Source organism: Scardinius erythrophthalmus, assembly GCF_964197995.2.
Source record: "Scardinius erythrophthalmus genome assembly, chromosome: 16".
NCBI classification, from domain to species: Eukaryota; Metazoa; Chordata; class Actinopteri; order Cypriniformes; family Leuciscidae; genus Scardinius; species Scardinius erythrophthalmus.
The window spans coordinates 22,116,794-22,143,957 of NC_138236.1; the positions used below are offsets into that span (position 1 = coordinate 22,116,794).

The 27,164-nt window shown below is 35.8% G+C and overlaps 4 protein-coding genes across 6 annotated transcripts; 3 read left to right on the forward strand and 1 right to left on the reverse strand.

Annotated features, from left to right (window-relative positions):
• The first annotated feature begins 100 nt into the window (after window positions 1–100).
• Window positions 101–6,717, forward strand: grwd1 (glutamate-rich WD repeat containing 1). Its single transcript, XM_081388299.1, has 7 exons — window positions 101–428; window positions 1,344–1,461; window positions 1,590–1,752; window positions 2,541–2,751; window positions 3,917–4,059; window positions 4,147–4,338; window positions 5,549–6,717. Exons 1-7 carry the CDS (start codon window positions 215–217, stop codon window positions 5,855–5,857), a joined length of 1,350 nt encoding a protein of 449 aa, XP_081244425.1. The 5' UTR covers window positions 101–214; the 3' UTR covers window positions 5,858–6,717.
• Window positions 6,718–6,935: 218 nt separating this feature from the next.
• Window positions 6,936–11,064, reverse strand: cdc42ep5 (CDC42 effector protein (Rho GTPase binding) 5). Of its 2 annotated transcripts, XM_081388609.1 has the most exons (4): window positions 10,870–11,020; window positions 10,648–10,715; window positions 10,445–10,521; window positions 6,936–9,005 (listed from the first exon to the last, which is right to left on the reverse strand). In XM_081388609.1, exons 3-4 carry the CDS (start codon window positions 10,467–10,469, stop codon window positions 8,092–8,094), a joined length of 939 nt encoding a protein of 312 aa, XP_081244735.1. In that variant the 5' UTR covers window positions 10,470–10,521; window positions 10,648–10,715; window positions 10,870–11,020; the 3' UTR covers window positions 6,936–8,091. The 2 variants fall into 2 exon arrangements, with proteins under 2 accessions (XP_081244735.1, XP_081244736.1); XM_081388610.1 differs by lacking the exon at window positions 10,445–10,521 and having other exon boundaries at window positions 10,870–11,064.
• Window positions 11,065–12,680: 1,616 nt separating this feature from the next.
• atg12 (ATG12 autophagy related 12 homolog) lies at window positions 12,681–18,299 on the forward strand. The gene is made up of 4 exons (XM_081389022.1): window positions 12,681–12,825; window positions 13,919–14,055; window positions 16,323–16,385; window positions 17,054–18,299. The coding sequence occupies exons 1-4, from the start codon at window positions 12,723–12,725 to the stop codon at window positions 17,111–17,113; spliced, it is 363 nt and encodes a 120-aa protein (XP_081245148.1). The 5' UTR covers window positions 12,681–12,722; the 3' UTR covers window positions 17,114–18,299.
• LOC308704592 (germ cell-specific gene 1-like protein) lies at window positions 17,597–25,250 on the forward strand. 2 transcript variants are annotated; one of them, XM_081389020.1, is made up of 7 exons: window positions 17,597–17,896; window positions 20,167–20,419; window positions 21,489–21,668; window positions 22,713–22,760; window positions 22,881–23,033; window positions 23,183–23,294; window positions 24,152–25,250. In XM_081389020.1, the coding sequence occupies exons 2-7, from the start codon at window positions 20,224–20,226 to the stop codon at window positions 24,522–24,524; spliced, it is 1,062 nt and encodes a 353-aa protein (XP_081245146.1). In that variant the 5' UTR covers window positions 17,597–17,896; window positions 20,167–20,223; the 3' UTR covers window positions 24,525–25,250. The 2 variants fall into 2 exon arrangements, with proteins under 2 accessions (XP_081245146.1, XP_081245147.1); XM_081389021.1 differs by lacking the exons at window positions 17,597–17,896; window positions 22,881–23,033 and having other exon boundaries at window positions 20,143–20,419; window positions 24,152–25,203.
• Window positions 25,251–27,164: the final 1,914 nt, after the last annotated feature.

Genomic DNA, 27,164 nt, shown 5'->3' on the forward strand with positions numbered 1-27,164 from the left:
AACGGATTAGCATAGATTATATTTCAGTGTCCAGATTTTTAGAAGATGACTTAAATGTTAGAGATATAAGAATAAGGAGGATTTCTGGAAAACACTCTGTCTGGGACAACAATTCCCGCTAGCCCGGGGAATTGGGTGCTTTCCAACTCTGTACAGGGCTCGGCGTGCGCTTTAAACCACGTGACGTGAAGCGGAAACAGTCCGTTCTCTCAAAATGTCCGCGGCCGATGAAGACACGTTGCCTCAGGAGGATGATGAGTTTGAGGACATGGAGGCGAGTGGAAGCGACGAGGATGATGTGGAGGGAGGTGGACAGAACGGGGACGTAGAGGAAAAAGTTTATGTCCCCGGTCTGGAGGCGCTCCAGCCGGGAGAAGAGCTCGAGATGGACCGCTCCGCTTACCGCATGTATCACGAGTGCCAGACCGGTCAGTTTGCTGAACATGTCCGACCACTAAACATAGACAAGCATGAGCCATTTATTCATAGATGTAGTTTGCTCTATGCAACATATTGCATACATCTACCAACAAAATAAAGTATTATGGCAATAACATGTTTTTTGGACATGTAGTATTAGTGTCGTGATACAGTTTGAAGTTCTGTCAAGAGAATGACCATGGTGTTTGTATTACAGTCTGTTTGTAATTCTACAGTACCCTGAAACTGCCACAGTTTTTTGTTTGCATCTGTGCTAAGAGATGTCTGGGTTTGTGATCCTAAAGTGTATTTCACATTGAAAATTGAAATGTCAGGTAATTATGTGCAATTGTCCTGAAAATATTGTCACAATATCCTAATGGCAATGTAGGCTTTGTTTTCTCAAAATAATAATAATAATTGTTATGTTTTTTGTTATTACTATTATTATTTTGAGTTGAGGCATTATTTTTATGACAATTTACAAATACATTTTATTTTATGACATAATTTACAAACTGTCATTACACTAATGCATTCTGACATGTTGTAATACATATTACAATACAAATTTTGCACAATAAAACAATAACACTTTTTTTGGTCCTTTTTTATTTTTGAGACATGATAGTAAGAATGGGATTTGGGGAAATGTACTTGAAAATTAAGGCATTCTTTATCAAACCGATTATTCTTTAAATAATAAGTCTGTATTCTTTTTTTTCTATTCTTAAAATGGGTGAAATACTAATTTTAGTGAAAATGAGTTGTTGACAGGTTTTGTGAGAATATTTTGAAGCCTTATTAACGTGAATTAAAATAGAAGAACTTTTACGTTAATAACCAGCTATATCTGTTCTAAACCCATACTTGCTCTCTTCTTAAATACATATATAATAGGTGAACTTCTCTTTCCCCTGCAGGTGCCCCATGTCTGAGTTTTGATGTGGTGCGTGATGGTGAAGGAGAGGGGAGGGAGCAGTTTCCTCTCTCGATGGTGCTTTGTGCTGGAACACAGGCGGACACTGCGTTAAGCAACAGGTAAACTGGCAACAATACTGCCAGAGCTTGTTACTTTTCATTAACTTCAGCAAACATCTAATACCTTTATTATGTTTGGCTTCTTACAAAGACCTAAAGATAATGAAATGTTCTCAATCTCAATCCAGGCTTATTGTCATGCGCATGCACAATCTTCATGAAACTGACAAAGAAAAAGATGAAAATGAAAGCAGTGATGGAGAAAGTGATGAAGATGAGGAAGACGAGGATAAGAAACCACAGCTGGAACTGGCCATGATGCCACATTACGGTGGGATCAACAGAGTCAGAGTAAGTCAAGTTGCTTTCATATTTAATCTACTTATTTATAAACTCCACAAAAAAGAAACGTCCCTTTTTCAGTATGCTTTGTTTTAAAGATATATATGTAAAATCCAAACAAGATTTACAGATCTTTAGATCAGGGTTTAGACCATGTTTTTCATGCTTGTTCAATGACCCATGAACAATTATTGCATATGCACCTGTGGATCGGTCCTCAAGACACTAACAGTTTACAGGTGGTAGACAATTAAAGTCTCAGTTACAATAACTTGGGACATTAAAGAGACATTTCTAGTACGGACTCTGTAAAACCTGAATCCTGCTGCAGGATGCATGAGGACTGCAGAGGTGAACAGTGCAATAAACTGCAATGAGGACTGCTATTTTTGATATTGACCCTTCCTTTTGTTCAGGGACTAATTTGCCCAGCCTAGTCCCAGACTAATATGCGTGTTTGAGCTGTTTTAACTGAAAGCAACTATAAATAAATAGATGCACACCACCAGTAATGTTTTTTTTTTCTTTTTATAAGACATGTGTATAAAAGCTTTATAAATGTCTTAAATTAACTAATCCTATCTTAATCTAAGCCCTGTCTGTGAAACCAGGCCTACATTTCATTTCTGTTTGTCCAAAGTCTGTGAAATTTGTTCAGTTTGTCTCAGTTGTTCAATCTTTTTATGTTCATACAAATGTTTACTTATAAAAAATGTGCTGTGAAAAAATTAGTAGATATCAGAAAATTAATCCAGCCTAACCCATCTAAAGTTCTTATTATCTTAATACTTGAATAGGTCACCCAGCGAGGGGAACAGGCACTGGCTGCTGTCTGGTCAGAGAAAGGCCAGGTGGAGATTTTTGACCTCCGACCTCAGCTTGAGGCAGTACATAGTTCATCAGTGATGTCGGCCTTTATCAAGCAACAGAAGGAAGCCACGCCCCTTTTCAGTTTTACTGGTCACATGTCAGAAGGATTTGCCATTGATTGGTCACCCAAGGTACCAGGTGGGTAATATGAGGTGTGTTCGACTTGAAGTGGCGCAGCGCTGACCAACTGGTGTGTGACATCAAAGTACCATGAGATCGATAAGAGAGCTGACGGCTCCATATGCTTTTTAATCCCTCTCTCACGGTACTTTGATGTTATACACTGATCTGTCTGCGCAGTTGACACAACTATGGATTGTGACTTTATACACTGTTCCAAGTTATTATGCAAGGGACATATCAGTACAATAAACATTCAGATTTTAGTTTTTCAAAGAAAGTGCTTGTTTTTGTTTCTCATATCTATTTAGATAACTGGTATCAATCTCGGACAGGTTTTTTAAGTAGTTTGCCAGGTCTTGTTCTGGTTGTTCCACATTATTAAGCAAGTCTCAGTGCATGCAATATGGGGAGGAGGAAGAAATATGTTTCTGAATATGAAAAAGCATGAAATGGTGCAATGTCTCACAAAAGGCATGAAAACAACTAACTGAATGGAGATTATCGAACTATCAAAAGATTTGTGAGAATGAATTGTATTAAGGCCAGCTGTAAAAAGCCACTGCTGGCAGTTGTGCATAAAGTTAGAAATAAATGAAGACTTATTTGTAAATAGTTTTATTCACTGAAGAATTCCATACTAGTACTACAATTGATGGTCTGCCCCTTTAATGCAATTCATTTGTTTGACAGAAACTGAGCCTTTTTCTGACCAAGCTCTTCTATGCTTAAAATCACGACAATAATCGTTCGACAATATCCGCTTAGTTTCCACAAAATATGAGTTTACATGCATTTTTCAAGACCTTTTTCAACATCTTCCATGCTTTTCATCTTCAGAAAGATCTTTCTTCCTCCCCATATTGCATGAGAACTGTAACTTGCTTAATAATGTGAAACAACCTCTTTAAGAAGGTTTTCCATTTACCTAAGTAGACCTGGCAAACTACTTAACAAACCTGTCTGAGATTGATACCAGTTATCTAGAGAGTAATAAAACTAACACTTTCTTTGTATAACTAAATGTTTATTGTACTGAAATCCCACTGATATGTCACTTGCATAATACTTTGGAACGCAGTGTATATGACAGACAGAACAGGGTCTTATCTCCATATAAATAGATGTCTAGCGACTAAAGGAACTACTAAGATTCAAATAATTTAATGTTTACCTACCTTAGGACGCCTGGTAAGCGGCGACTGCAAGAAGAACATTCATGTCTGGGAGCCACAGGAGGGTGGGACTTGGAAGATTGACCAACGGCCTTTCAGCTCACACAGCAAGTCTGTTGAGGACCTACAGTGGTCACCTACTGAAGCCACGGTGTGTCAATCTACAGAGTAAGATGATATGAATGGATATTGATTGATGGATGTAATGTCTAAATGAGTGTTTCTCTCCCACCCCCAGGTTTTTGCATCGTGCTCAGTGGATCAGTCCATTCGCATTTGGGACTTAAGGGCACCACCTAATTCTATGCTTTCAGCCAATGAGGCTCATTCTTCAGATGTCAATGTTATCAGCTGGAACCGGACTGAACCATTCATTTTGTCTGGAGGAGATGATGGCCTCCTGAAAGTCTGGGATTTAAGGCAGTTCCAGGTGAGCATGAGCAAGAGGAAACACATATAAGGTTTTATTATCCAACTAAAGGAAAATATCAAAGTGAAACAGGTCAGTCTGGGATCACGTGAAGAGACTAACGCAATTGAGGCCATATAAACCCATAGCAGAACTGTGGGAACTGTTTGCCTGGTATATTGTTCCAGGATGTTTGGAACAACCTACCTGCAAACTACAGCACTCTGAAAAATGCTGTAAAGTTCGGATATTTTCAAATATATAGCTTTTAATTGTTCATGGTCTCTAGGATTAATATTTGTAATATTGTAAAATATTATTTCAATTCAATTTGTGTTTTATATATTTAGAAATATAATTTATTGTGATTTATTATAGCTGTATTTTTTTTGTATTTTATATTTTTTTTAGCAGTCTCATGATCCTTCAGAAATCATTCTAATATGCTGATTTAGTGCACAAGAAAAATGTGTAGTTATTATTAAAACGGTGTGTTGCTTAATGTTTTAGTGGGAAACATGATACGTTCTTTTAAAGGATAAATGTTTCTTCCTGGTTTAATATAAAACAGGGTATCCGCGGGGTCTTGAAAAGTATTAAAAGGTGATAAATCAATTTTGGGAAAATTAAGACCCTTAAAAAGTATTAAAAAGTCTTATCACGGCTTTATAAAGTCTTAAATTTTGAAAGTATTTTTTCTGAATTAGCTGTCCAACAGTTTGAATCCCAAAAACATCGTAAAAGTGTGTGAATTTAGTCATTTTTTAAAAAAAACGAACAGGTACGTAAATTGCCTCTGAGAGCACCAGAGCGGGCGGAAGTTCAAAAGCACATGTACGCTCTGGCGGTCCCAGTGCGTATTACGTAGTGCGTATAGTCTATCACAAACTAAAACTGTTAAGTTAAAAGTATCACTGATGTAAATGGTTACAGCTTGAAGTGGCGGTGAGGTATTAAAAAATATTGAGAAGGTCTTGAAAAAGTCTTGAAAAGGTATTAAAATTAACTTCAAGATTCCTGCATATACCCTGTAAAAGTACAAAAGAACGGTATTTATTTAAAATATAAATCTAAAATATAAATATAAAACATTAGAAAAATATGTAACTTTTGATCTATTTAATTGGTTCTTGGTAAATGAAAAAATTGTTTTATCTTACTGACCATAGAGTTTTGACTGGTAGTGTATAGATGTTTTTTATTAATATAATTTATTTTTATTTTTTTTCAGTCTGGTCATCCAGTGGCCAGTTTTAAGCAGCACAGTGCACCCGTGACATCGGTCCAGTGGAGCCCTGTTGACTCTAGTGTGTTTGCCGCCTCTGGAGCTGATGACGTCATCAGCCAATGGGATCTGTCAGTGGAATCATGTGACGTGGGAGGACAGGCAGAGGGCTTAAAACAGCTACCACCACAGCTACTGTTCCTTCACCAGGGCCAGAAAGAAGTGAAGGAGGTCCACTGGCACCCACAGATTCCTGGAGTTCTCATTTCCACAGCGCTGTCAGGATTCAACATCTTCAGAACTATTTCGGTTTAAGTGTGTTTGTGTGTGTGTGTGTGTGTGTGTGTGAGAGAGAGAGTGAAACAGACAGATTGGACAGATTTGTTTCAGGCAGAAACAGTGTGCATGTGTATAATTTTTAATGTACATATACATAGATGGATGAATGGAACATCTCGGTATGCATGACTTGTATGCATTTCCATCATTTTCCCACCCTTTTCTTGTACTTGTGGAACCAATTTTTCAACTTCTTGAGACAGAAATGATGTAATTGTATGTGACAAATTACTAATTCGGTAAAACTCCGTTCTGAATCAAGTCTATTGGTTGTCTGTTAACTTCATTTATTTTACAACCAGCATATTTTCCAAAGAGTCACATTTCCTTGGGTATCTGTTCAGTAAAAAAAAAAAAAAAGTTTAGAATTGTTTCCTCAGGCAAATTAATGGACATAACAGGAAGAGGTTTCGGTCTGAAGGCAGACTGCAGGTTTTTATTAAGGTTTATTTTCAAAAACCATAGTAGCCTTTTCACATATTATAATAAAGAGAAAAATGTATTGTTAGTCTTTATTTCTTCATGAAAAAAATTTGATAACTCCTCAATTCCTTTTATATGTTTTGCACAAAACAATTGTAAAGAGTACTGAAGGAAATTTGATAAGCCTAACTAGATAAAATCACGTTATGCAAGTTTTAAATACAATTTAGGTTTTTATGCAGCCAATGAGTGCTCTGAATTTTCCCTCAAGGCTAAAATCTAATGAATTCAGTGATTCTTGATGGAAAGAGGAAATGGTTTTAATATAAAGGATGCCCTCCAGTGCAAGTATGAAGAAATAGCTTGTTTACGGTTAAAAATAAATAAATAAAAATTGCAAGTACTCCACTTCCAGCAATTGTTCGCTTTTTACTTTGATCCTTGGTTGATGATGGTCATGAATGTGACGTTTGTAGAAAAAATAACATAACACGTCATTTAGAATTATTCTGAAAAGTTTTGTGTGTAACTAAAAATCCATCCATTCATCCACCTACACATACATAAATAAAAACATCAGGAAAAATTATCGCTCACTGATACTATCAAAATAAAATGGGAGGGAGATAAAGATAGTAAAGAATTCATTTATTTACCTGATTTTAAAATAAAAATTCTATATCATTAAAAATAGCATTACAGAAATGCATTTACCTTCCATCAGCACATTCAAAGAATACAAAATGCTAGTTTGCAGTTTTATAAAACTTTAATTACACATTTTGGTCTATCTACATTATTTCAATTGGCAGAGTGGTTTTGAGTGTAAAATAATTACTGATTGTCCGTTATAGTATTCAAATCATACAAATGTGAAAGCAAGATAAAAGCAATTGCTTTAAAAAATAAACCCAACCTATTAAAGCTTTTCATGCTTCCCTTTATGAATCTGGTCAAAACCTACATGATCAGTTTTGTTTTCCATTCACAGTTTAAAAACTATGCATTTTGCACTTGTTTAGCTTTAAGACTATTTTGTAGTGTGTAACTATATTGTGTGCATTTCATTTTTACACTTTCTAAAAGGCTACATCTCCAAAAACAAAAAGCAATCTGATTCCTTATTGCATTTTAGGATATGTATGTATGTATGCATGCATATGTAATAATGAAAACTCCCAGGAGAAAATTCCAGCATTTGTGAATGCATTCAGCAACCTTGCAACTTCCCACAAAAAGAAAAGCTTCTTCGCTGGCTTTTCAGTGAAACTAAGCAAGAAAAAGATGGAAAACATCTTCAGTGCCTTCTGTAAGGCACTGTATATAACCATAATATAAACAATAATTAATGTGGTGTTTGGCTTTAAAAAAAAGAGTCTGTACTGCAGGTGTTCACTCTCCACTGAGATTAAAGCTGTATCCAGTTAACTGAAGAAGGTAAAGTGCCCTATAACGGAACTATTAAGTGAAATATTAAACAGTTTTATATACCTTGGGAATATATGCAGACAATTTTTCTTGGGTTATTCTTTAAGACGACACTGACCATGGGAGACTCTCAAAATTTGTGTCTTTCTTTCATAAAATAGACTTAAAAATGAGCAAACACCATCGTAAACTTCAAAAGTGTGGAAAAGAGAGTTCCAAATAGTCCAGTTATTACCTCAAGAAGGAAATTTTCATTAACTCTCCGTGTTTGGATTTTTTTAAAGACTGATTCTGTTCACATGATCCATCAATTCTGCTAATGACTTATTTCTGGTCTTTGAATCGCTCGCAATGTCCTCTTATAGGCCAATCTCATCATCGAACTCGTCCTCAAAAGTGTATCCTTGTTCTCCATTGACGCCCTCCTCCTCTGAATCTGTTTCTGAAAGATGTTGGTTTTCTCTCCTCCGGTCCAACGGTGAGACTCCCTCATATTCTGAGCTCATTGAGGAAGAGATGCTTGGAGAGTTGTCCTCCTTCCGATTAACCATCTCTGCTTGTCTTGGGTCTTTGTCGTAAACTATTCTCCCACTAATCTCCTGTATCTCCTTATTTGGTCTCAAGCTCATTTCTTCTTCACCTTCCACGTCTAGCCCCTCAATTGCTTCCTGCCGACCGATGATCTCATCACGCTTGTCGCTGAATCGCACTTTAGGCCTCAGCCCTTTTGATTTCACGCCATTCATCTCGTTCAGTTGCTCATCTTGTTGGCTCACCTCTTTGGTCACGCTTTCCATTCTCATCCTCTCATTCAACTCATTGGCAGCACCCCTTGGCGACATCATCACATCTCTTGTGCTCTTGCTGGGACTAAACACCTCTTCGCTGTCTTTGTGAAAACCCATGGTCAGTCCATCCATCACTCCCAGTACATCTCCTAAAATCGAAGGCCCTAAATCAAAGTCGAGGTCAAAGGAGGAAACTGATTCGGCGTGCCGGAGCTCACTTGGACCGATATCTTCTTTGGCATATTCAAAATCATCATTATGGTTCATCTGAATGTCTGTGGTCTCTACAGTGGCTTCCCCGACTGGTTGCACAGAGTCAGGATTAGGACTAGAGGGGCCATGGCTGGACAGGAAGGAGGTGTCACCAAAAGCGTCTCCACCACGACCAATGTGCATGGTGTGACGGAAATCACCCAGGGGAGCAGAGATCATGGTGGGGTCCAGACGAGGGGTTCGAGATGATTTGTGGAGTGGCATGGTAGCAACTGAGGAGCAAAATTGCAAAGTAAGATGAAGGGAAAAGGTGTAATAAAAACATTTAAACAACTAAATGGTTTCCATTATATGATATATTATTATACGCTGGCCGTCCCAAAAAAAGTAGCTGTTTAGATTTATATAGGCAACTGCTTAAGAGTCAATGTTTGGATCATTATTGCAGTGATTATGTTTCTAGCATGTTATATGTTTGGCAACAGTTCTTCAAACCCTAATTGATGAAGTGTGTAGCTTTTCATTTCTTAAACAACCATGTAGGAAGACACTTGCATATTTAAATCCTCTTTTTTTTCTTTTCTTTTTTGTCAGGCAGTGTATTATATTATATTATAGTTAATTATTATTTAAAGTTGCTAGTTATTCACATTCCTAAATCTCATTATACTATATTAACTGTATTATAATATAATATAATAACACAGTAAAAAATGATATGATCAAAAAGTTGACAACATTGCTTTAACTCATCAAAATACAGTAAGTTAATATATTTTCATACAAGATTCAACTCATTTTTTAAGTCAGTTTAATGTCATTTAAGTTGAAATGACTTAAACAACCAAGTTGATTGTACTTACTGTAAAAATTTAAGGCAGCAACTTTTTGTCTTATGCTGGTATTATAGCTATTATAATTATATAATGTTGCTTGATATGATATCCACATTTCTAAATTCCCTAAATCATAAATAGAATATATTATATCACTTTATTTGTTATATTATAGTTAATTATAATTTAATGTTGCTTGTTATTGACTTTCCAACATTTCTTTCCTCAGACTGTTTTCTCTGTAAAAGCTGAAGTTTCAATCCAGTGGGACTCAACTGCTCTGTTTTGGGTGAGGTGAGATAACAGTATAAGACTCATGTTCTTTTTTGTATATTGTATATTTCCGTGTTGTATCAATAAACAGGTGTGAAATCATTATGTTGCACAAAAAAAGAGCTATGATTGCGTAAAGGTAGTGAAAAAGAGGAGTTGGCAGACGCCAAATCCAAGCTCGGACTTGTATGTGAAGAGCGTGCTTAAATGCATTCTTGCCTCGAGCATTCTCGCGAGGTTGAGACCTTTTTTTTTTTTTTTTACCGTCTATGGTTGAGACGCAAAGTCTGAGAAACATTATAAACGTGCCCACGGTTAGCCTACATCTTTTAAAAACTTAAATCGATTCATTAATTGACAGACAGAAATGTCACTCGTTTCTGGAGCCTATAGCTAGAACACATTTGAAGCCCAGGGATGGTTTATAATTAACTCCCAAAATTATTTAATAATTAAATAAAAGTTACTCTTTGCCTAGTTGTTAAAATCCATTTTTTGCATCATCCGAGAAACTTATATATATATATAATATATATATAAATATATATAAAACTTTATATATAATATATATAAAGAGTAATTATCGAAATGCCTGTCCTAACCATAGACTGGTCCTAACCTTTTCATAAACAACTGCAACAGCTGGAAAGGGTATCAGTTCTAGTCGTCTTTAGCAGATCTATTAACCACGGGTATAAAGTAAAAATCTTAGGTTTAACGTACTTTCTGAAGTAAAACACCTTTATACACATTTTATACACATTCGATGAAAACGAAATAAAGTTATTGCAGCCAAGTAACTTACCAGTGCTATTATATTTTAAGCAGAAGACCTGCCTGTTGCCCAGGAAAGCGTCGCCCTGTCCAATGAAGCTGTAATAGAGCAAAAATCAACGTGTGTATCAAATAAGTTAGTATTTATAGTTTAATGCAATGAAGGTTTCTTAAAGTGGGAGTAACTGCAAAAGTTACGCGCCCAACGGAGTTACCGAATCAGTTTCCTTCCAAACGAGGGAATTAGACTTACTTTGATCACCGTGTGCTTGTCAACGGGATTGTACCTATTTTCTCCACTTTTAACCAAATGATTCTTTAAATATCGCTTTCCTTCTTTTACAGACTTTTCTGGCGTCGCTCTTCTCTCCGATATTTCTTTTTTTTTTCCTTTAGGGATGGGCAAGGAAGTGACGTGATGTTTTACACGGGAGAGCTCTGGCAACAGCTGTAATAGTGAATGAAAGTAGTATTATTTACTGACTGACGCAGCGCTGCACTGTTTTCCTTTCAGAATGATTTCACATGAGTTTTCTTTTTGAATTTTAAACCTCACTCAAGTGTAGAATCAGTAGTAAAAGTGGGGCTTGTTAGGGTTGAACAAGTGAAAAATGAAAAGTTGAACAAGGCAATTGGTCATTTAAAAAAGTAAGTTTTAAAAGTAAAGTTTTTTTTGTGAGGAGAGGAGACTATTTAAAATATAAGAGTTATTGTTACACCATTGTGTAGGACTGTTTGTACATTGTGTGTTTGAGTTTATTGCCATGGGTGAATCACAATGAAAACACATTTTGGAATCCCGTCTGTCAACATTTTGCACACAGAGCTTGTCGAAGCAGAACCTGTTCTAATGCTCTGTTTTTTTTTTTATCTCCATGTATGGGCCTATCACTTTCACCATCAATATTATAATAGAAGTACTAATGTTTGATTTCTTTGATTTCTTTGTGTTAAAAGCGTGACATGAAATAATATAAATAGGCCTATTTGAGAATGGAACAGTTTATTCAACCTTTAGACACAATATAAAAAAATAGGCCTTTATAAATTTTTATATAGCCTATAAATTATACATTTTATAGGCTAAATTATATAAATGTATCAATCAGAGGACAGAAGGTTGTATACAACAGGTCTTTCAGCAAAGTTTTAATTTTGTTGACAGTTTAGATTCCTTTCATGCATCAAATATGATGCTATAGGGTTAAGGAAACTAAGATATTTGAATGAATTGTAGATTAAAGGCTACAACTGACATTCTTTCTGCTTTTGGTGGCCTACATATCCTGCCTGGAAAGAGAATTCAAGGATGCTGCAGCTGAGCCATGAATCACATCACATCACTTCCTCTTTCTTAGCACAGCTTATGTCACACACTATCACTAGGGTTACTAATACAATGATGAATGGCTGGAAGTGTTGTCAGTGTATGAGGTCACATATAAAACCCAGCATTACTGAAGGAGTGGTTCACTGGATTAGAGAATATCCATTTTCAAGAATGAAACCAAATCCATTTTTATCTTTACAATGGCAAAATAAGTCTGAACAATAGGCCCTATTTATACATGTATTTATATTTGCTCCCCTGTGAATTCTCTATCTTTTGAATGGAATACTTGCCTTGTGTTGTACTGTGAGTAAAAAAATGTTAAGGGATAAAAATGTCTGTGGAGTCAAGAAGATTGCATACATTTACTTACTACTACCATCCATTTGAAGTGCAATGAATGCAGCACAGTAGATCTCTTTAATACCAGCACGCATAAATATATATTCGTCACTTGTCAGACCTACACACTAACAAAAAGCTTTCCAGGAGTTCTTATCTTAACTCTTAACTATCTATAACCATTCTTATGGAAATGTTGCCATCTTATGGTTGGATTAGCATGCGGTTTCTTATAATCTGCTGGCACTAAATTAAAACGAATTTAATTTACTAAACTGAATGGAAGCTAATTATATAAACTAGATAAAATGTACGTTGTATGGTAGCCTATTTTAAAACAGAACGCCCTCAGAGACTTTTAATTTGAAAATTCAGCTCAGCTCAGCACGCATGCGCAGTCTTATAGTGTTGCTTCCAGCCGTGTACGTCGGAGGATGTCTGACAACGCAGAATCTCCTACAGAAAATCAAAAAGATGAACCTTCGATACAACAAACTGTCACTGAACACACTGGATTATCGGATGAGAAGAAAAAGAGTATGAGTTATATACATGACCTGAGAAACTGTTATTAATTAATTTCTAAACGCTGCTGCAGTGTTTATTTCGGCAGGTCATCCGCGAGCTACTTCCGTGTTTTCGCAAAGATTGATAGCTCTGCCAGCCAATGAACTTCTCTTTTGTATGTAGGCAGCCAATGGCTGGCCAAGCAGGCATGTGCTTCTTTACCATGAAAGTGTTTGTAAGAGTTGTATTTTTAAGATTTTAAAGAAAATTAGGCATAATCGAATTAATTAATCGAATGCCCTAAACATTCTTGTTGAATCATTAAACAACAGGTGACAAGATAATACAGAGGACTATAATCACAATTTATTGTGACGTTGGGAATCCCTTTGTGGAGACTTTGGCCATATTGTACCTTATTATTGTAATTATATAATGTTTTATTGCAGATCCTTTAGCACCATTATTGATTAACAGAGTAATATACTTATACATTTTAATATAACTTATACATTTCTACTTTACTTTTTTAAAATTTTTAGAAACAAAGTAGTTTGACATCAAACAGTAATTGGCTGGCCCTTGTGAAAAAATGCAGTTCATTTTATTAGGTGTCACTTTATATTAGGTGTCTTTAGCTACTTTGTATGTCTTGCATAAAAATACTTTTTAGGTACAATGTACTCATTGTTTTATATGTTGTAATGCAAAACACTTTAGCTGCTATTGAGGGGGGATACGGGTGATGGTCTGGTTTTGTTTAAGAGTGGGTTTAAGAGATAAGGAAACTGTCAACAGTTTAATTATAGATGTAATTAAATTAATTACAGCTGTAATTACATGCATGTTCTTTTTAAAAAAAATATATAAGTTCAATGTAAAACATGCATGTACACAATAAACAGAAATAATACATGTTAAAGTTACTAGTAGTTAATGACACTTAATGTAAAGTTGGACTGTGTGTTTGTTCATTTTAAGAGTACAATTTCGTGTTTCGTAACACACTTAAGTACACTGTTAAAAGAGCAATCTATGATAAGTTTCAGCTTCTTAATAAGTATGGTCCACAGAGATTTTCTGAGTATGTTGTGAATTATTTTACTCTCATTTTTTCTTTTAGTTGATGTGCTGTTGAAGGCTGTCGGTGATACGCCCATCATGAAGACCAAAAAATGGTCCGTGGAGAAAGGGAGGACCGTTCAGTCACTCGCTCAGTTCATCTCACGCTTTCTTAAACTGGAGCCTAGTGAACAATTGGTATGTTATTCACCCCACCATGACCAACTGGCTTCATTAAAAAGCAGTGTAAGGCAGAGTGGACTCTCCCTCCTCTGCCAGACCACTGTGCCATCAACAAAAGAACACAACCACTCATTTTTCACAGTTTGAAAGCTTCTTAAAGATATTCATATTGAGACATAATTTTTGCCATCAGGAGGGTCCACGTACAACAGCACATGTGCAAGGTGAATGTTGAGACAGAAGAGTCCAGTAGGTGGCAATATGCAACTGTGCATATATTGTACAGTTGTTGTACAGAGCGATACAAAACAACACGCTGTTGCAAGAACAGTAAACAAAGCAGTATATCATTCTCCGTTGTTTTTTTTGTTGTTTTTTTACTTTAGCATGCAAGCTACTTTTCTTCTTCTATACCTCTGAGTGAACATCCTGTAAATTACATGACTCAGTGCTGCCCTATGATATCCTGTAGAGTCTGGAAAAGCAATTGTGTCAAACGTGCCGTCTGCGCTCATCCTGTTGAGTTAGTGTACTTCTGAAAGCTGTGCGGACACGGAACATAGAAAATGAAGCATGTTCGGGCAGTGGGCTTAACTTTTTTGACTCGTATGCTTCCCGTTGTTGTCCAACACAATATTTGACGGCCATTATAAGGGCTGTCTCAATCGCAAAATCCTTTCAGTGCACTGAAACCTTCGCCCCCTAAAAATCCCACAATAACCAGGCAAAAATCAAAAACCAGGGAGCATTGATGCTCCCTTACTGGAAAATTCATCACATTTCTGAAGCACAAAACATAAAACGCACAAGCCAACTCAATAAATATAATGACACGCGATAGAACATTTATGTTAGCATAAACGCACATCACTAGACAGGAAGTGAACACATCTAGTTAGCATTTATTATTAATATTCAGCTGAAATGTTGCAAGATTGCAACATTATACAATGTTGTACTTTGACGGGGTATGTAGTCATGTTGCCGGAACCAGGGTCCTTACCAGCGGCCGGATTTGTGTACACTATACTGATTCACGAGCTAGGGAGCTGATTGAGACGCACCCTTTGAGTCTTTACTAATGAGCTGATAAGTTGAATCAGGCGTGTTTGATTAGGGAGACGTCTAAATCAGAGATGGGCTGTTTTAAATCACCACCTATACTGTCATTCACTATTCCCTACATTACTCCTTATAATTCACTTGAGGGAGTGAACAAAAACGAGTCAGTGAATTCGGACACTGAGTGCACCGGAAGGGCTGCCGCTTTTGCATAGTTTGTGCTTTCTGTTTAATAATCATTTGAAATTTAGCAAACTGGCATCTTGTAGTAATGAAAACATTTATATTAAACACTGTCATGGAAACTATGTATAAACCTTAATTAGACAATTTAATAATCAATTGAAAAGGAATTTATAACTATGATATTACACTGTACCCACAAAAATGTTTGTTTATTTTCTTTAGACAATATACAATATTACTCAATATTACACAACACAATTATTAAAAACCACTACACATCTGCTGGTGGTAATGCCGTATATGAGTCCTATCTGTTGTGACATTCCCTACTCTGCCTTCTCTTGTGAAATAAACATTCTATTATAGTAAATACGGTTACCAAAAAAAGTATTGTTTGGCATAAAACACGTTGAAGATTAGCAGACTGTCGATTCATTAAATAAGCTATTTCCTCACAAAAGCGTTTTATTCAGCGTAGTGAAGCCTCTCTCATTGACATCCATTTAAAAAAGGCCTCTTGTCTCCTTTTCTGCGTACCGCTTTTTTTTTTTTTTTTTGCCTAAAGTTGCAGGCTTGCCTTCAAGTGGCTTTTTCTAAACTGTGCAGTGCTGCGGTACTCCAGGACCAGAGCTGCCATTCACTGTGCTATTGGGCTCTGGCCCTCGGTTGAGAACCACTGCTTTAGATCTACATTCCTAGACAATACATGTTAATACAAGTTAAATATCTGTTGTCTGTTTTCATAATATGTTTAATAAATACATTTGTATTAACCTTATATATATATATATATATATATATATATATATATATATATATATATATATATATATATATATATATATATATTAATAATATGTATAAATGTATATATATATACATTTATACATATACATATAAAAAGTATATGTATACAACCCAATCAAAGTAATTTTACTCATGAAATCAAAAAAGCATTATGAGATGAACTAGTTTTTTTCGTATTGCTCTTGTGTACTGAATGCTTTATCTTTATTTTTCTGCTCTTCCACCAGTTCATTTATGTCAATCAGTCATTTGCTCCATCACCAGACCAAGAAGTGGGTGTGCTTTTTGAGGTATGTTTTTTTTGTGTGTGTGTGTGTGTGTGTGTGTGTGTGTTCAGTGCTGCCGTGTTCCTGTCAAATTCCTAGAGTCAGCTCTTCCAGCACCTCAGCAGAGTTCACCTCAAGTACAGGTTCATCAGTGAGCTGATTTACACGTGTGTGTGTGTGTGTGTGTGTGTGTGTGTGTGTGTGTGTGTGTGTGTGTGTGTGTGTGTTGCGCAATGCTACTCTGCCCTCCTCTGACTTTTTAAGGGAATTGAAAGTAGACTGAAATCATTTCAGATGTCCATTTGGTTGCACTTTATTTTAATGTGTCTTAGTCACAGTGTAATTATACATTTAAGAAGTATCGAGTAATATCAATTAACAGGTACTTACTATAGGGTTAGGATTAGAAGCATGGTTTGGTTTAGTTGGATGTAATTATGCATAATTGACTGTCATTACTACAGTAATTACATCTAACATTGTTTTGCTGACAAATTCAGCATTATTCAGAAGACTTGAAACTCGTAACACTCCTCTATACGCAACTGACTCGTTTCAAGTTTCTGTTTTTAACATGACCTGTATAATGAATATATAATAGGTTAATGCAATTTTGGTGGGGATTTCTGTGAAGGAACAATCTGTTTCTCTGATTCAATAGGTAAACCTTGTTCTTCTACTCTGTTTTACAGTGTTTTGGAAGTGATGGGAAACTAGTTCTCCATTACTGCAAGTCCCAGGCCTGGGGATGACCGTGCAGCTCTCTTTTTTCCCCGTTTCCGCCTTTCATTTATACATCTGTACACATACAGTAACAAAAACATCCCATACGCATCATCAGTGTTTTTATAATGTATACATTTTTCATGTCTTGTTTTTTTTTTGTAAATAATAAAGTGTAAATAATATTATAAAACAATGCATCATCTCTTAGGACTTTTTTAAAGCGCGGTGGAGGTGGGAGGAATAGGTGGAAATCATAAGAACACCAAATACCTTCAGCAACAAATTCTGATGAATGTTTTTTATATTTAAGCTCGTGTTGAAGTGATTTACAGGGACAAGGACAATATGTAATTCTCAGTAGTACAGAGTGATTACTTTTTACAGGAGGGGTGGGTAATGCCCCAGGACACAACCGGTCACGTAAGGGCCGGTGGAGACACAGAGGGGTGTGAAGAACAGGTGGGACAGGGGGTTGTTTAAAAAGGGTGGGATGGAGTGATGTAAAAGAAGACAGGATAGAAAGATGGAGATGGCGCTAACAGATGGACTGAAGAGGGATTATGGATGCTCTTGGTAGAGTGTGACACCAATTTCCAAGGAAAGGCAGGAAAAGGAGGAGATTTGGGCAGGATTGTACCAAAAAAGGGGAAAAGCAGAAATAATCGCAGAAGGGTAAGGAGGGAAACTGCATGCTGAACCAAAGAGTTGTTTAACAACTGCACAGAAGGAAGAAAAAGATGAAAATGAATGGATCGAAACAGGGGGGAATTATTACGATGGACATGATGTTAGAAGATTAATGTGCACAGGTAAAAATCAGCTTTTTTAATGCAGAATAATGTTGATTTTCTTGTGAAATATAGCTACATTTAATTCTCAATACTGCGGATACATCTGGTACTACTCTTAAACAATAAATTAATGATTCAATCATTTCTTTTGATTAGCACACATAATGCTTTTTCTATCGCTTACAAACACATTAAAATAAAATTACATTTAGGATCTGTTTTTCTGTAAAATGTGCAAATGTTGCCTTAACTGTTTTTTAGTTGATCTGACTTTTGAAAATGAGTTTTGTTGATGTAATCTATAATGTAGTCTGGTTTATTCAGATATATTAAACTATAGTTTTTATGTTACATACTCGTATAGCTCAAGTTTAATGTGAGTTTAAGGATAAAAATAATGCATAGGAATCCTTAAAAGCATAATAAAAAAAAAAAAACATGCACACCTACAAAGCCCAAACAGATTAAAACAGATTATTAGAGGATTACAAGTAAAGTTAGACTTAATGCAAGAGCTTAACTAATAATTTCATCACGTAACTTCAAACGTAATCCTTTGAATTCCCTCTCTTTCCTTTTCTCATTTTTAATCCCATTCAGTGTTAGACTGGATGATGCGTTAGGGAATATCAGTAATAGTTTCGTATCATTTATTCTGCATTTCATAAACATGTTTTACCTTTAAATTACAGTTCTGCTCATAAATTTACATACCCCTTGCAAAATGTGCAAAATTGAAGGTTTTTATTTTTTTAGTACTGTTCTGAATAAACATAACAGGCTGTAAAACTTCAAACTGTTCTTAAGGTCCTGCACATTCTTCCGTATATTTGAGCCCTTTCCAACAGTTACTGTATGATTTTGAGATCCATCTTTTCACACTAAGGAACTGTACAACTATTACAAAAGGTGCAAATATTCACTGATGTTCAAGATGGTGCAGGGGGTGTAAACTTTTTGTAGTCTTATGTAGTCTCTGAAGTGCAGTACTAAATGAAATGATCTTTAAACTAAATAAGAAAAATGTACACCCTATAGGTTCCTAATACATCATGGTGCTGCCTTGAACATCAGTGAATGTTTGTACCTTCTTTTGTAATAGTTGTAAGTTCCTCAATTGTCCTCAGTGTGAAAAGATGGATCTCAAAATCATACAGTCTCTGCTGGAAAGCAGAAGATGCTATAACAAAATAATTAGATTTTTCTGAAGAACAGTGCATGATTATTATTATGACTGAAACTAAAACTAAAACCAACAGACATGTTTGTTACTTAAAATAAAACAAACAACTAAAATAAAATAAAGTTAAAACAAACTTATTTTATCTCATCTAGCAGCAACATTTCTCATTTTCATTTAGTTTAAAGAACTAAATAAACTAAAAATGAAATAAAAATGTATAAAAACTTATAAAAATGACAAAAACACAACAAAATGACTTAAAATTAAACAAAACTTTAAATGAAATGAAAAATATAAACATAATAATATAAAAAAAACTATAATAGTATCTCAATAAAATAACACTAGAACATTGGGCAGTTTAACTGCGCCTGACAACAACTCATGAACAACTATCAAAACATAAAACTGTTGATCATCCAAGATTCAAGGGTATGTAAACTTTTGAACTGGTTCATTTGTGTAAATGAAGTGATTATTTTGTCTCTAATGTGAAACAGTGCATGCAATTTTTTTATGATCCCTCTTATTTAATTATAATTATTAACATCTTACATAATCTGCAAGGGGTATAAACCTATGAGAAGAAATATATGATTCATACTGGAAGAAGTAATTAGTACATTTATTTGCCTTTGGTTTTCAAAGCAACATAACAGATCAACTAATATAAACAATATTTGTATATTTTAAGATATCTTTAAAAAACAAAATTATGACATGAAGTGATTTGCGTTACAGAATTTGGTGATAGAAAATAATAATAAATTATTTCATATAAAAATATCAAACAAATAATAAATCTGTTAGCTAACAAAATCCATAATGCCAAACCATAACACAACAGTGCTAAAGTAGTAAGATGTGTCTGTGTAGTTAATGTAATCTGTCTTTTAGAACTCTTCAAGATTTTTTCATTTGTTGCTTTGGTTAATAAACGTCTGCCAAGAACAAAGTTTAAATGTATACCCCTGGTTTTTTCTTTCCTTGTCTGACCCTCTCCTTTAATAAATCCACATCTTAATTTATCCTACCATCTGCCACAGGGATCTCTTTCTCATTTCTACTTTATATAATTTTCTCAATTTCATTCTCATCCCAAAAGATTTTTTTGTGCGTGGACACTGGCATCCCTGTTTGTCCTTCCTTACCTCTGGGTAGCATGTTGGACCACATGTCCAGGCGTTCTCGCTCCCTGCTCTCTCTTTTCCTGACCTCCCTTGCCCTTGCTTTATCTGTGCTGGCTTTCTGCACGTCTTACTGGTGTGAAGGAACGCACAAGGTGGTCAAACCTCTCTGCCTTTCACCTGTCAAGATGAAGAACTGCGGCCAGAACAATAGTGAGCCTTACACTACAGGTATGATATATCACATGCACCTTAATCTTCTGGTTTGATTTTACCGGTGTGATAAATCACAATCGTGCTGATATTCAGACCAACATAACTATTGCGTGTGTGATATTACTAGAAGTTATGACTGAGTAACTTACTTTTTAGAGACAATATTGTTCTGCATATTTGACCCATCAACATAAATAGTCCCAAATTAAATGAAAGTATCTCCAAACAACAGTAGTTTTTCGCTCCTGAATGAATGAGCCAGTGTTTTGAATGAATTGGTTGAGTGAATGATTCAATGACTCATTCATAAACAGTGAAAAAAAAAAAAAAGTTTTATTTTTGGCAAATGTAAAGGCCCTTTCACACCAAAAGTGAAATGAATAAGCCTCAGGATGAAGGAAATACAAATTTGCGGTTGTTCAGTAGGGCGCAGCTGAAACAAACAGTTCATTTCAGCAATAAAAACAAAATTAAACACAAATGTGATGCTTTTCTTAAATCAGTTGTATCATGGAAGGTCAGCAGCAAAGAAACTGGTTTATAAAGTGAGATTAAATACATAAAATATGTGTTTTTTACACATTTATTTATCGCAGGTTTGTGTAATATTCTGAGTTTGCATTTCACTGTTGTTTTATTCATTTTGAGGAATACTGAATCTGTCTTTATGCAAGTGCGATGAGTAAACACATGCTCACATTTAGTCTAGAACTACAATAACTATGTTTACTATGTGCACATTAGTCCTGATTTGGAAAGTAACTTGGTTACTTATTTGAAAAAGTAACCAAGATAAAATGCATTTAAAAGTAATGCATTACTTTACTAGTTACTTTTAAAAAGTAATCTGATTACGTAACTCAGTTTATTTGTAATGCGTTAGCTCCAACACGGTTTATAAAGATGGTCGCCACCTACTGGTGTAATAATGTAGTCTGTAGAAAGAGTCAATGAATAATCTCCAATATGACAGACTGTCTGGATTCTGGAACACAGTGATACGAGCAGTGAAAAGTTACTTTGCTTGTACACTCCACTTATTTAGGTAACTAACAGGCTAACTGGTTGTCTTTTTTTTTTTCAGAAAGCCCCACCCCAGATCCACGGGGCACTTTACCACCAAAGCGAAGGGAGGAACTAGCCAGGATTCGTCAAAGGCAATTGGCCAACGCAGTTCACTACATTTGGGAGACGGGAGAAGACAAGTACACCTTCAGATATTTCCACACAGGATTTTGGGAGTCTTGTGAAAAACACGCTGATGGTAAGAAAAAGTCTCATCGAGAGACATCAAAGGGATAGTTCACCAAAAAATGGAAATTTTCTAACCCTAAAATTATCTACTCACCGTCAAGTCACAATGTTGATTATGTCATTCTGTTTATGGACCACAAAAGGAGATGTTAGGCTGGACTTTCACACTGCTCTTTCCCGTACAATGAAACTGAATTCAGAATTTGCGCTATGTTTGAATATATCCAAATGTGTACAAGATTTCAGAGATGAAGCAATGCATTTTTTTCTTTTTCAAATCTTTAGAAGACTTGCAATAGTGCATGAGTTGTTTATGGAAGAGCTGGATGAACATTCTGCCAAATGTTTTATTTTGTGTTTTATGGAGGAAAGAAAGGGGTTTTGAGCGACATGAGGGTAAATGACAATTTTTTTTTTAACAAATTAGTTTTTTTAAAAGTAATTTAATACTTTAAACTTTAATACTAATTTCAGGACCTTGATGGCATTTTTCAAAATCTAGACACAAAACAATCACTTGTAACGGGCTATCTAATGTTCAAAACATTTTTTCAACCCGCTTTTTTGGATTCTCAACAAGGGCCTGCACAGTAATGTCAAATCTGAAAACATGGTCTGGAAAAGTGGAACATGGGACCATAGAAACAGTGTCTGAAAAAGAATGGTGATGAAGTATTACATCCAAAATAATGTAGACCACTTGGTTCATGTTCCACAGTAATTGATGTAAGTGGATTTCATTATCCAGAAACCTTCTGATCATAACGTGGAATGTTCATCAATTTTCATATAAGCTATGCAGCAGTTACTTATCATTTTGAGCAGTTGTCTTAATTGACAGTTAGATCATTGCAATGAAATGAAAAATGTGTATTTTGATCAGTTTAATGTCTTGAGGTTTGAAAAATTAGTGCCAAATTTGTGTCAAAGAAATTGTAAAAACCAAAATGGCACACCCATTTTAAAATGCTTTATATGTCATTAAAATAATTGTATTGTTGTGTGTCAGACATTGGATTTCATTGGTATACTTGTTCATTCTGCTACATTACAGGAGAACGATGTCGCCGGTTCTTAGATCTTACTCCTGGAGAGACTCATGGTGAGAGTGCAGTGCATGTGTGTGTTCATGAAATTATATATATATAAGTCTCTCTCTCTTTGTACATTATATGTGCTCATATAAGTGTACCATGCATGTGTTCCTCTGTGCCTGCTGCAGGTGTTCTGTGGTTGTCAATGATTGCTGAGTTCATGTACATCAGTTTGTTGGGGATAGGGTTCCTACTCATGTGGGTGGAAGTGTTGTGTGCTCATAAAGAAATGCATGCGCTCAAAATCAACGCTTTTGCAGCCATGTGCACTGTGCTCTCAGGTAAGAGATTGCTTCTCTCTTGTGGTACATTTGGGTATTGCAGTTTTTGGTAATTATTGTTAAAGAATTATATTTTGATCATTTGCATTACATTGTCTAGATACCAGGCATCTTATATTGTCCTAATTCCATCTAGTTCTATTTTTCAGGACTGTTAGGGATGGTGGCTCATATGATGTACACCACCGTATTTCAGCTGACTGTGATTGTTGGGCCCAAAGACTGGAGACCTCAGACCTGGGACTACGGTTGGTCATTTGCGTGAGTACTTGCATGTTCACACAATATCTCATTAAAATCCGATTAAAAGTGTAGTTTGAACTTTAAGTATAGTCAAATCAAATTTATTTGTATAGCGCTTTTCACAATATATATTGTTTCAAAGCAGCTTAACAGAAAATCATGATGTTAATATTTATCATATCTTAAGTATTTTCATGCCTTTTAGTTTTAGCAGATTAGAGCTGGGTGATCGCCTAATATAGTTTATGTTTTGCAAGGATACAAGCAATCAAGCAGTCGAGATTTGCTATTTATGTAGTAAATATTGCTTTATTTGAGTGTACTACACTGTATGTGGGCAGATATAAAGTTGGATACACTGTGTGATAATATAGTTTACAATGTGCAGCAATAAAATAAAAATAAAAAAATAGCCAAAGCAGGCCCAGGTCAGGAATAAACTTTAGAAACATGCAAATGTTTAGGAATTTTTCTCAGTTCATGGAATATTGAATACATGGAATTAATAGGTTGCTTCTATGTATTTCATCAGTGAAATTAATTGAATGTGTTCAAAGCCATCACATTCAGATGCATTTTTCTGACTTTTATTTTTATATTTAGATTATTTCGCTTCCCCTTTGCATTATATATATCGTTCAAGTTTTCATATATTACAAATATGGAACGTCAAGGCTGGTATACATACAGTATGTTAATATATATCCAAATATAGAAGACATGTTGTGCCCTGGTTTGTCCATGATGTTAAATGCCACTTGAATGTCAAAAATGAGATATTTTTGAGAAATAGTTCACTGATAAATCCTGTCTAGATCTTTGTTAATCTCCCTCTTTTTTTTGCATGGTCCTTTCTCTCACTTCTCAACTCCAAGGTTGGCATGGGTTTCTTTCAGCTGCTGCATGGGTGCTGCGGTTATGACCCTTAATTCTTACACCAAAACAGTCATTGAGATGCGTCACCGCCAGAGACTTCGATTAGAAGAGGCCCGCGCTACAACCCACGCTCCATCCTACGATGAGGTGGTCCCAGGGGGCGGGCTCTACTCCGTCAGTGGCCTGTTACAGTGCCCGAATGGGATGATGGACTCTGTGTGGGCATCCAATGGGAGCATGAGAATGGTGCAAGAGGAAGATGTGCCAACCCTGGTACTGGTTGGGGGATGCAGACCGGATACGTGTGAGGACTGCGAGAGAGAGATAAATGAGATGAAGGAGGCCATGAAAGGAATGGATTCTCCTTGCTGATTCACCCAAAAATTATTTATTCAAACTCATGTCGCTCCAAACCTCGATTAATTTATTTTGTCTGTGGAATACAAAAGAAGATATTTTGAAGAATGTTGGTAATGAAATAGTTTTGGTTGCCATTAAAAAACACTGCAACATATCTTAAAATATCTACTTTTGAGTCATGCGGGTTTGGAACGACAAGAGTGTGAGTAAATTATGTCCGAATTTGCATTTTGGGTAAAATATACCTTTAATGAGTTTTTACAACAAAGGCCTTGTATGTTTCGTTTGTCTGATTAACTGACTGACTTGCAAAAATTGTCTATGCAAAATGTCCCTAGATGATTTTGTTTAGGTATGTGTGTGGCTGAAATTCAGTCAGTATGAGTGAGAGATACTGTATGCAGACACACAGCAGATTTGAGAAAGGAGAAAGGTGTAAATCATTCAGTGATTGGATTTCCAAGTGTGAGAATTCCAGGAAATTTTATTTATGTATTGAAAGGTATGAAACTCTTGAGTGGATTACGTTGAGATTGTGTCAGATCACGAAGCCTGTATTATTTTTAGTTATGCATCTCATCTGTTATATTTTAAACAAAAATGTGTTCTGTTATATCTAATCTTTTATGCTATATCTGTATTTAATAACTATCTGAACATGCAATATATCAAAAGACAGAACAGACCCTCTGCTTTTAAACAAACAAGCAAACAAAAAAAAACACCACTTTATTCCAGCTTAATGCATTCTTTTTTATACTTGAATGTGGGTTAGTTTCATTAAGAAAATTTTGAGAAAAAAGCTGAGAAAATTGTGATTTTGTCAGACTACGTCTGGATCGCATTCAGAACGATGATCAAAACATGGAGATCGAGTCCATCAACACCCCTAATGCTCGCTCAGTCATAGCTCGTCATGGGTCGACATTTCATATAACATTAAGCAGTTTTGATTTATATGCTGTTTAATATTGATGATCGCGTTATTTTACATATGCATTTGCTTATCTCTTGATCTTCTTCCCTTCACCTGTGTTAGTGGGCCCTATTTTAACGATCTAAGCGCATGGTCTAAAGTGCACGGCACAAGTGCATTTAGGGCGTGTCGAAATTCACTTTTGCTCGTTTAACGACGGGAAAAATGGTCGGCATGGTCTAAAAGGGTTGTCCCTATTCTCTTAATGAGTAATGGGTGTGTTTTGGACGTAACGTGCAATAAACCAATCAGAGTCTCATCTCCCATTCCCTTTAAAAGCCAGCTGTGCGCGGGCCATGGCGATTCGCTACTTACATGGCGGAATTTGCGAGCGGAAAAACTGAATGCGTCTCCAGAGAGGAAAACCGGATCTGCTCGTGCGCAACGTTAAAGCGAACAAGCAGACCATCTATGGGACGAGCCGGATTCCACCATATCTTTATGTACACAATAATAATCTTTTACATTGTAATCCTTTTATTTGTAATATTTTGCATGTTTGTGTGCTGCTGTGCCCTGTGTGTGTAATAAGCAGAGTGTACGCGCATTGTGCACCCACCTAGGCTCATATTACTAATGCGCCCTTTAAAATAACAAAAAATAAACAAAAGCCCTATTCGGACGGGACTAGTTTCACAGGGGGACGTTAGAGAAATATCTGTTTCACAGACGTACTTTGAGATTTTAATCCTGTCCGAATCTGCCATGTCTGTCTTTTTCTCACACGACCTCTGTAAAAATTCCAGAGCAAATTACCTACTGTTTTTCGTCAAACTCGGCGGTCCTCAGAGAAATCTAATCCCGTCCGAATGCGAATGTCTGTGATTACCGGACATTTTTTTTCCAAAACGCTTTTTCTTATGTGTTTTGGTCAACGTGAACTGCCATACAATCTCTCACTATCGCGCCGGTATTCAAGTTTCTGCTTTTTGCGCACCGATAATGGATGTAAATGTGTTTGGTAGCCTACACTGCGAAGAAAAAATTAAATAAAAAATGAAATCAACAAGAAGAGCCAAATCACGTAAACTGTTAAGACTGGCTACTGTAATATCAGTTTCAGGTAAGATTACTTTCATTTCTGCACTTAATTACATAACGTGTAAATTATATTTAACGTGTAAGTTAAAACTTTTTATTCCAGTGGGTTTATTATAAGAACCCAGTTCTATAAAATCATGATGATAAATCTATGTTTAGTTTTTTTTTTATACTACAATTTTTATAAAAGGTTTACAAAACACTAAATACGTTAGGACGTTTTACTTTATATTTCAAAGTGCTTAATTTTAAAAGTACTTAATTTCAAATGACCATACGCAATCCACGCATTCTGAACACGTGATCTTCTGCAATGCCCACATGTAAAACAGACACTCCTACCTCGGTAATAAACACGGAGATGTTAGTCCCGTCCGAATCCATACATGAAATCACAGACGTAGGTTGATAAGAATTGTAACTCAAACGTCGTTTGGAAAACTAGTCCCGTCCGAATAGGGCTAAATACTGCGCCATTGACTTTAGACCAGGTTTTTGTTGGTTAATGGTGCAGTCTATTTCAGTTGCCTCAAAATAGCAACGCGCCAACAATGTGCCTAAATACATCTCGTTTTCAGACCAGCACGCCCATGGGCGCACAACACAGTTAAAATGATAACTGCGTAGGGCTGAAA